Genomic DNA, 10,511 nt, shown 5'->3' on the forward strand with positions numbered 1-10,511 from the left:
ACGCAATACAGGTAAGAAATCCCCACAAACAACACGGGGGAGGAACAGGGAACAGGAACAGAGGAACAGGACTTCTTGCTCAAGGCCGCTGCAGCCTGCGCGCTCCACGCGTCGTCCCCCTCGCTCCCCCCTTAGGTCTGCCCTTTTACACGACAGCATAAAGCGAGACATCAGATGCTGGCTGCGCGCTCGGGCTGCAGTCAGGGAGACCTTCTGTTCCCAGAGATTTTACAGGCAATGCTGGGGAGCGTGGAAGCCATCTGAGCCTGCCAGGCCAGCTTTACTTGCAAGGGCCTCTGTGTAACCCCAAATGCGCATTTCCTAAATGCACGTGAGGCTCCCTGGGGAATCTCTCCCTGCTCTGGATTACAACCAACTGTTTACGGAAGGGCAGAGGAGGGGAGCAGGGCTGGGTTGCCTTCCAGTCAGGCGTTGGAGAAAAGCTGCTTTGCGCCAGCAAGTCCCACCCCGCTCCAGGGCGGGGACTTTGCCATCCAGGGCGAGCTGAGGAAAGCTCTCCCCATCCCTGCCAAGGCACCCACTTGGGACAGCAGGTGAGTGCCAAACTAACCGGGGGGTCCCCTTTGGCAGGGGAAGGGGTCGCGTGGCTAGAGGTGCCTGGGAAGATGCCAAGCGCCGTCCCTGCTTGCCGGACCGCAGCGGCTGGTAGCGCGGCTGTACGGAAGCGGGACGGCGCTTGGCTGGGCGGATGCCCCTCGGGGCCACGATGCCAAGGCATTAGGGCATTGGGGCAGCCCTGGAGGGTGGAGGTCTGGGGTGAGGAAGGACGGGGAGGCGGGCTGTGGGAGGGAGGAAGATGGCTGACTCTCCCCAGGCACAGGGAGTGCAGGTTTTTCTTCTGATTTCTGCCGTGCCCTGTGGCCAAGCTGGCATGTCCTCCCCGCTGGATGCTGGAGTGTGGAGGGCACAGCAGGGGGCTTGTGAAGTGGCTTTGGGTGGGTGCACAGGCTGAAGTGAGGAGTGCAAGGCTCTGCTAACTCAGTATTATATTTTTATTCCTTTTGAGGGCAGTGGCCAAGCAAAGGTCATCATGTGGGACATGCTGGGATATTTCAGCTGGCTCAAGGCTTGCCAGCAGAAGGGCATTCTTTTCCCAAGCTGCAAATCAGGCTGGGATCAGGGTCAGCCCCCTGCTATGAGCCCCAGACCCACCCCAGGGCACTCCTCCCTGAAGCACAGCCAGCTGCAGAGGGAGCAGGCTGGATCCAGCACGCTGGAAACAGCTGGCGGTGGCAGAGCCATGGAAAAGCTGATCTGGCGCAGGGTGTGGGTTTGCGTTCGAGTAAATGTGTACCAAATGAAAGAACTAGTCAAACAAGTCCAGTGTTTGCCTTGCAATGGACTGGATCACAAAACGGTGGTGTGCCATTCCAGGTCCTAGGTGTAGGACAGGCAACGTGTCTGTGAGCTCAAACTTGGGGAAGAAAAAGCCGGTGTTTATATCCTGTTAAGCTGTTGGCAGCTTTGCTTGCTGGGAGCTGTGTGCTCTGTGCACAGTCAGGAAAACTTGATTCAGAGGAAGCCTAGGTTTGAATTGGCCAGCACACATGATAGTTTCAGCTGTTTTCCGATAATTGAAGTTTATTCTGGATTCAGCTTTTAGAGGACATTGATGCAGACTTAAAACTGCCTGAAGGTCATCCATGGAAAAAATTTGAATAATGGGAGGGATGCCTCGTACACCTGCACTCTGTCATCTGGCCACAGTGTTTTGAGCCTGTTCTAAGCCAGGTTTACTGTATCAGCTAGCTCAGGCCTTTATTCTGGGATGAAGCAAATGGCATCAGGACAGGGATCAGCACCTTAGCACTTGCTAGCTGACTTCTTGCACGCATAGTTTCATTCTTCAAAACACGGACTTAAATGTTGCTCCTATCCTGAAGCTGTTTTTCCCCGTTTGAGCTGCAGGCCAGGAACTGTGTTAAGCTGCAGAGCACTGACAAATCTGATTGAGCAATTCCTTTCTCTCCCTGCTAGCAAAGGGTGTGACTGGGAGAGTTTTATTCATCTAATGCCCCATCCTGAGCAGTTCATGGAGACGCCTTCACCTGTGAAAGGGAGCAAGAGGGTTACAGGGGCAGGGACCATTGCTGGAGAACCTGGTTGAACTGCTGAGCGCTTCCACCTGCAACTTCAGTGGCTCGTTTCTTGTGGCACCACGCACAGAAATATACTGGGAACAAAACAGCATTTGCAGATTGCGCAGTGGGGTTAGCACCGCTGCCTTTTGCAGTGCTCTGCTCTTTATAGCCCCGGGTTTAGCTGGATGAAGAAACTAGAATCTTACAGTCCATATTCAATGTGACATTTCTGTTGTAATTTGATATTGCAGGAGCATTTGCCCTGAATCCAGTACACGCATCCTTTCCTCATGTTTTGGTTTCTTTCTGCCAGCTCTTTTGCGCTCAGAATTTTTCTGCCTCCCACCTTCTTTTCCTTGTTTATTGACATTTCCTTTGCCCTCTCATTGACTTGCTAAACCAGCCCATCTAATATTCCTGCTTCTGTGCACAAACCAACGGAATGGTAAAACTGCATCAGAAAAACATCTGTGAAATTTGAAGCCATTATTTAGTGTCTTGTTAAAGCAAATAAACCTGGCTTTACATTTTTGTAAAACATTAGAGAAGAGCAAAGATGACTTTTCTGAGGTCTAGGTCATAATTTGACTACTCAAATCTATAATCAAATGAAAGGCAGCAAACTCAACACTAATAATTTTCCATATGTTGCCTGATTGCACAGGGTGTAGTAATGTACAGATGACCTGGAGAGCACTCGGGAGGGCCCGTGAGTAACACATCTATGGCAAATGTCACACTGAGACTTAACTTGCCTGAACAGCACCCTCTGACAGCATTCCGGATTTGTAAGAGTCATGTGAAGCATGAGCAAAGACACTCCTGTTCTTGCACAACCGTCTGGGCTCATTGATAGCAGCTACTAAGCACCGTGAGCAGGATTAAGGAGAGATGTTGTCAGCCACTGGCATCACTGCTTCTACTTAAGGGCTTTAATGCAAGAACTTCAGCTCATGCTGTGTTGAACTTGAGTTGCATGGAAGTGCACCTTGTCCTAGTACTTGACATCCTGCCCAATGACCAGGGATATGGGAAAATACTTTGGGTATGTTCCTGTGTAGGCCCTATGCATCAAAACAAAATTATGAGCAGAAAAAAACCCCGGGGGAGATGGCAAGTAAGATTTCTCTTTTTTTTGAGAGCTTTAACAGTCAGTTAAAACTGCAGTCCTACAAGGAATTACACATTGCACCAACTGAGGAGATGTTGAATACAGCAGCTTTTAAGTAAGAGGGAAAATAATTGTCCTGTCCCAGTCCTTGAGTGAGGTTATCCTTTGCATGCTCATCTACACCTCGATATTGTCTCTGCCTCCCAGGGAGTATCTGTGAAGGCTGTTAGGGCTGTGCAGGCACCCTCACCCTAATCCACCCTCAGGCTCTCACCTGGCAAGGTCAAAGCCATGTGTTTGGAAGGGCATGGGAATCAAGTCTCTCTTCTTTGCTCCCAGGGCAACATTGTCTGCTTCTCCTTGTAGTGTGACAGCCAGTCACGCTAGCAATAGAAAAGAAATTTCTTAAATTCCTCGCGCTAATCACCTGCTTGTGCACCACATCCCTCTTTCAGGCAGGGCGCGCACCCTGGCCCCACGCTGTTGCGAGCCAGCCTTTGTGCGTTCAGTACAAAGCAGGACTGGAAATTCAGGGATGCTGCTATCAGTTCAGTAGGGCTGTTCAGGTGTTGCTTTTAGTCCTCAGAGAAATTAACCATTAACTGGCAAGGGTAGGTATATTCTGCTAATTATCTGCTAGAGAACTAACACTGCCTCTTTTGTTACAGTTGTCTAGCTGCCTGGGGACTTGGACAATAACAGATTGACCAAATACGAGAGCGATGGTGAGTGTGCATGTTTTCTGTACCATGCTGTGCCAAGCGTTTGCTCTGATCAGATAAACATGGGAAGCGTAGCTCAGATAAGGACACAGCAGGAAGAACACTGTGAATATCTGTCCCTTTATGGGGGGCGAGTTTATCGCTTCTCTGCTTCCTCATACTAGAGGAGAATGACCCACGTGTACAGGCTTTTCCACTTTGGGAGTTAATGGAAAATCTGATCAGATATTACTTCAAAGAGCATGAATTTATCCAGCTAAACTTCCTGGGCATGTTACTCTTTCCAGGTTCAACCTACCAGGTAGCCATCTATATGGTAGTTATCCCTGTGCCTGTTTCAGAAAGCCTAACCTACATGAATGTTAAGCAGTGTTTTTCTGATGGTTTTCATGGGATCAGGGAGAGCTTTGTACAAGACAGTGTAGTCCCAGAGAAATGGCACTGGACAGGAGGTAGGAGAAACCTGTTTGTGAATTGCTGTTTTGAGCAAAACACTGCGCTTCCTGGTGCGTTATTTTACAGAATGATGGTCCTTGGCTGCTCTTAGAGAAGTCAGGAATAGCACTTTGATGGGAGCAGCTTCTTCTGTGATTTACATGGAAAACTGCTGGGAAGAAGCCCCAGCTGGACTGAACAGAGATGTCAGGCTGCTTGCCATTATTTAATTGGAAACCAGATACTCCATGCGCAGCTATATGAAGATACTTTCTCCTTTTAGTTGTGTCCCTGTGGCTGATTTCTTATGAGGCTGGGAAGTCCCTCTAGAACAAACTGTTTCTCTTTAGGGTAGGATGGAAGCCTGATATAAAATCACTCATGTTTGGTGGGTGGACTTTACTTGCTGTCACTGTGTTTGCATCTTTTGAATTATTTTTTTTTTAATTCAACTCTTTTGTATGTATGTATCACTTTGAGTCTGCCTTTGATAACTCCTCTCCTGTGGGTTTAGGCAACAATCAAGGGGGTCTCCAGTTTCAGTGCTGAGCAAGAAGCACAGGCACTAAGGAAGGCTATGAAGGGATTTGGTAAGTTGGTCTCCCTCCACTGTTAAACCATCTTTTTTTTTTTTTCTTCCCCCCCCAGAGCATTGGGAGTGTTTTTTCTGGTGGTTTGTTAGAGGGGAAGTCTAGCCATTTGCATTGCCCCACGGCCCTGTGAGGGCACCAAAAGGAATCGAGCGGCTTGATCAGGCTGAGACTTGAACACAACTTGAAGTCCAAGTCTTGGCCACAAAAACATCCTTAGTCAGGCTCTTCTCTCCTGCGGTGTGGCACAGCCATGCTGCTGGCTGGGTTGAGGCACTTCTGTACGTTGATCTAGTCCCCAGTGCTGTTGAGAACCGGGTTGTGCAAGAAACAGAAGACACTGAGAACCAGGTTGTGTAAGGAATAGAAGATGGCTAATGGCACGCTCTGGACAAGACCAGAGCATGCTTCTGGTTCTTGTGCAAGCAGCCTGACTGGTTTCCATTTGGTTTCTTCCAGGCACAGATGAAGATGCCATCATCGAGATCTTGACCAAGTTAAACGTTTCCCAACGTCAGCAAGTTCTGATCACCTATAAAAGCAGTATTGGCAGGGTAGGTGATCTTCAGAGATTAGTGACTGTGGCTTTAAGTGGGAGATGCAGACAATTTTGGGGTTATATCACTTGGGTGAAATGTGAACAACATCCTAGTCTCTGCGACAGCAAGGTTAGCACAAGCTTTCCCTGCCCAAGTATATTTTGGTCTTGTTCACTTCATAGCAACTGTTAATCCAAGGAGGGTTGGAATATGAAGAAAAGCAATGAATGAGTTCTTTCTGTTCTCAAAGGCTGTATCTTCTCCCCACTCCTTTCTCCGATCTCTGTCTTCTAGGATTTGATTGATGACTTGAAGTCTGAGCTGAGTGGGAATTTTGAAAGGGTGATCATTGGTATGATGACTCCTACCACCATGTACGACGTGCATGAACTGAGGAGGGCTTTGAAGGTTTGGAAATCTTCCTTTTATGTTACTTAAGTTCTGGTCAATTTCGTATGGTATGGCATAATTATATATTTATTATTAAATTATTATTATTAACTTATATATAATTAAAAAAAATCCTAGTTGCACATTAAAACAGTTGTCATTATAATCTTGGACCTTGACTTTGCAATTCCCTAGGGTGCAGGAACAGATGAAGGTTGCCTGATTGAAATTCTGGCTTCTCGCACAAACGAAGAGATTCGGCGCATTAACGAGAACTACAAACTTCGTATGTAGTGCAAACTGCATGCCATTACCATACTGTCTGAAAAGTCACTTCTGTGTATGCATGGACATGTGAAGAGGAAGGAGAGGGGTTGTTAGCCTTTAAGTGTGACAAATCAGCCAATACAACTATTGCCATTTGTCCAGACAAAACCTCTGAATCAAACAGGTGTCAGGAGCAGGACTGCTAACAGCCTCGATGATTAGAATTTCACCCAGAAATTGAATTGGTGTAAATGAAATGGGATGGGGTGGTTATTCTAGGAAGAAAATTAACTCTATCCCAGCTGAAACCAGGACAGTCTATCAGTTGGATGTCTGTCCATGTGTGGATCTGTTGCCAGTTTTATACTGGCTGTGCTCCTTAATTTTGGCCTGTGGCACTAAATGTGACGGCTGGACTGCTACGATGATGTTTAGAGCACTGAGCACAGTTATATACTTACCTACCTTACGGCTTGCAAATGTTGTGGACAAACGGTGTCCAGGTGGTGGACCTGTTACTAACAGATGTCATATGTGTGTGTACACTCTTGCTAGAATACGGCTGTACCCTTGAGGAGGACATTGTCTCTGACACGTCTTCCATGTTTCGAAGAGTCCTCGTGTCCCTCACAACGGTAAGTCCGGGCTAAGGGAAATGGAGGTGAATCTTCCTGTTGCTGAGGGACATGCCTCTCACTTCAGCGATGAGGTGCTTCAGGCTGGCTTTTATTTCGCTTATCTTGCATTTCACTTCACCTGCATTTCACACCCAGCTTCTGCAGGGAGAGGAGTCTGACTCTGGGTATGCATTAATGCCATGTTCTGTCTTTAAAATGGCCCAGTTAAAGTGGACTGCTGCTCATTTCAAAAGGAAGTACAAATCACATCTGGGCCATATTTTGCTGTGTTTGTAAGCTACTATTCTATTTTAAGGATTCCATTATGCATCTCCAGTAACTTGTTTTGAACGGGGAATTTGCAGGACTTGCTTCCATTAGTTGCTCTGATGAGATGAGTTTTTCATCCTTGTATCTCTGCAGGGAAACAGAGATGAGGGAACGTATGTGGATGATGCCCTTGCTCAGCAGGATGCTCAGGTGTGTAGCAATTAGCTTCCTTGCAAGAATTGTCTGTTCTTGTACATGCGACTCGTGGTGAATCCTTGCTTCTTCTAGACCTAGGCTTTTTTCAAGGTAGAGCAGTAAGCCTGAAGCTACGCTGACAGCAGCACCCTAGATGGAGACCTGGGCTCTAGTCTCAGTTTTGACCCTTAGAGAAGCCTCTTCACTGCTCTGACTCCACCGGTGAAATGGGGATAATGGTTCTAGCCTCCTTTGCAACTCTGCGGTGAGAGGTCTCTAGGCAAGCTGGGTATTTGGGAGGGGAGATGGCATTTCAGTTGGCAGTTGCTGTGCTTGGTTAGTATTTGTTGGAAAATATCTGTGATCTAGACAAGCCACAGGCCAGCACTGCTCAAGCACCAAGGAAGTGAAAATCTCATGTATGCCTGCTCTTCTCAATTAGCCGTACTTTGTCTGTTCATAATGTCTTCAAGTGCCTGTATGAAGCTGGGGAGAAGAAATGGGGAACAGATGAGGTACAATTTATGACCATCCTCTGTACACGGAACAGATGCCACCTACTAAGAGGTAGGGCCCTCTGCGGTGTCCTGGATTTTTTTCCTTGTTTGAGGACGATACTTTTGTAGGAGCTTTGTACTTGTTCATTAACTGATTGTAAACTCTTCCTGAGACAGCAGGTATCCTAGAGCCCAGTTGCGTTCAATTCTTAAAGACCGTTTTATTCCCTCCTGAGACAAAAAGGGACTGGAGAAAAACATCAGTACAACTTGCTCCAGCCTGTAAATTGGAGATGATGAAGTGTGACTCCCATTGGGGCCTCTGCATTTAAGCATTAATGCATCTAAGCATTTAAACTGCCATCGTTAACTAGCAGTTCTTGAAAATGCCAGCAGCAGTGGTAGGCCAATTAGCAAGACAGTTGATAATTAAAACGAATTATTTCTGTGGGACAGCCCTGATTTAGCATACAATGTCACAATAATGGCACAATGTTCATACAGAGTATGAGGAGCTTGATCTTGCAAAGGGATCCTTTACGCACTGTATGCCCTGAAGCATCTCACTCGCTCTTTGTATCACTGACTCTTCCTCCTAGTTTTTGATGCGTACAGAGGGATTGCTAATAAGGACATCACAGACAGCATTAAATCCGAGATGTCAGGAGACCTCGAAGATGCTTTGTTAGCTGTGGGTGAGTGCCCTGCTTTTAAACTTTGTCTACAAAGTAATTAAATAATTAGAGATACTGTATCTTGCCCTGGCTGGCTGTTTACATAGCTTCAGGAGGTAGATAATGTTTGCAAGCCACAGTGGTTTACTCTTTGCAGATACAGTCGGGTGAGAAAGCTCTCTGCTTTATGATATTGTTTGCTTTCCCAAGCGATGCTTTGGTAGCTGACATTTGCTGCCAGGAAGCATGAAAACCTTAAAGAAAATATTGCTGTGCACTGGGCATGGAGACATCAATTTAGAGCAGGTCACTGACTAGATGTCTGCGTTACACTTGCTGGTTTTTGGCCCTGAATTGCATCTTTACAGAATGAACACCTTCACTGAGAAAGGGCTGTAAAGGTTTGGAAGACCTTCTCCTTCAGTTTTATTGACCTTAATTCTCTTGTTCTTGTCTCCCTTACAGTAAAGTGCATGCGAAATAAACCTGCCTATTTTGCTGAAAGATTGTATAAATCCATGAAGGTAAAGACCATTTGGTGTGAGATTGCTATTTTTTTGTTTCCCCTTGCCTTTCCATGCTCGAGTCAGTAGCATGACAGCAATCATTAGCTAAAGAGAAACTCTGCTGTTAACTGCAGGGGGGGGAGTCTGAGCTTTTATATGGACCTCTCTTCCCTCAGGAAGCTCAGAGCAATATTTCTACCCGGCAGCATGCTGCTAGGGGATCACTCCGCTAATCCAAAAATGCCCCGATTAGGAACAAATCCCACAGAAGGCCCAGTGATAAAACCTTTGTGTCTGTCACTGATTTATCCAAAAGGCTTTGTAATTGTATGTGGTTGGTTTATTTCTTTAGGGCTTGGGAACAGATGACAACACGCTGATCCGCGTGATGGTGTCCCGCTCCGAAATAGATATGCTGGATATCAGAAGGGAATTCCTGACCATGTACGGGAAATCCCTCCACTCCTTCATTAAGGTAAGCTTTTCAGTGTTAGAAGCAAAGAGCTGGATTTGCTGAGCAGCTTAAAGGAGGCAGGTCCCCACTTGACACCTATTGGGTATTTTAGAGGAGCTGGAATTAAGGAGACTTTATATTTATGTACTGAAAATGTTCTGAATGTTCTTAGTTCTTAAATTGTCAAAGAGGATACAAACCCTACAACAAACTGTATGTGCTGGGAAGAATCCAGCCTTGTATGGAGCTGTAAAACTAATCGTGTTCCTTTTTCCTTTTCTCTCTAGGGAGACTGCTCAGGAGACTATAGGAAAGTTCTGCTCAGACTCTGCGGCGGGGAGGATTAAAGGATGCCTGGTCTACTGCCCAGGTGACGGGAAGCGGTTGATCATAAGGATTTCTTTCTTTTTTATTTTTCCCAAATATTTTATTAATTGCTATGAGTATTGACTTAGGTTAGTTAATGCTCTGGTTAGATAATGGCCATTCCGGTTGACCCTTTTGATACGCTTTTGTGCTTGGAACACCCATTTGTCTAATGGGCTACTAAGGCCCGTCTTAAACAGAATGCCGTAACCAAATACATACAAGCTAAATTGTTTCCTGACAAGCTGTCCCTTTGCTGTTGCATTCACCAGCAAAACTTAGCAACTGAAGCAAACTTGGATGCAGAATGTGAGAGGCTGCACAGGGAAAAATTAATACATCAATACATGGAGAGTGCAGAATGCAGGCTTGCTTCAGTTTTTGCAAGACAATTAAAACATTTAAAATAATTAAAAATAAATAAATCAGTCATCTAAAATACAAGCATGTTTAGATCTTAACTCGCCCTCTGTTTGCGTGGAGCGTTAACAGCCTTGCTGCACTTTATGCCTATGTTGTCTATAGATCTGTAGGTAGGGAAGATGTCACTGGTGACATCAGAAAAAACGCTTGCTGCCCTGGTTACAGGTCAGCCCTGTATTCTTCGTCTGCCTGCCTTGACTCGTGGGAGTATAAACCATCAGGGTTATATTACAGACCCTTCCTCTGGATAAAGTGATGTCCTTAGAATGGTGCCTTTTAAGGAACGACCTGTCCCCAAAGCCGCACCCCATCAGCGCTACCCGATGCCTTAGGCTGGGACGCCTCGCGCGGGG

General features: G+C 46.3%; 1 protein-coding gene across 1 annotated transcript; it reads left to right on the forward strand.

The window, feature by feature from the left end:
- The first annotated feature begins 514 nt into the window (after positions 1 to 514).
- Positions 515 to 10,136, forward strand: ANXA4 (annexin A4). Its single transcript, XM_075724015.1, has 13 exons — positions 515 to 554; positions 3,882 to 3,938; positions 4,885 to 4,960; positions 5,420 to 5,514; positions 5,794 to 5,907; positions 6,085 to 6,175; positions 6,712 to 6,791; positions 7,197 to 7,253; positions 7,712 to 7,805; positions 8,335 to 8,430; positions 8,875 to 8,933; positions 9,268 to 9,390; positions 9,657 to 10,136. The coding sequence occupies exons 2-13, from the start codon at positions 3,936 to 3,938 to the stop codon at positions 9,714 to 9,716; spliced, it is 948 nt and encodes a 315-aa protein (XP_075580130.1). The 5' UTR covers positions 515 to 554; positions 3,882 to 3,935; the 3' UTR covers positions 9,717 to 10,136.
- Positions 10,137 to 10,511: the final 375 nt, after the last annotated feature.

The sequence above is a fragment of the Pelecanus crispus genome, chromosome 21 (genome assembly GCF_030463565.1).
Source record: "Pelecanus crispus isolate bPelCri1 chromosome 21, bPelCri1.pri, whole genome shotgun sequence".
Taxonomy (NCBI): Eukaryota; Metazoa; Chordata; class Aves; order Pelecaniformes; family Pelecanidae; genus Pelecanus; species Pelecanus crispus.

Excerpts from the sequence above, each read along its gene's own strand:
- ANXA4 (XM_075724015.1), top strand. Across the intron at positions 5,515-5,793 it reads ATAAAAGCAGTATTGGCAGG|GATTTGATTGATGACTTGAA; the intron begins GTAGGTGATCTT and ends TCTGTCTTCTAG. Across the intron at positions 8,934-9,267 it reads GATTGTATAAATCCATGAAG|GGCTTGGGAACAGATGACAA; the intron begins GTAAAGACCATT and ends TTATTTCTTTAG.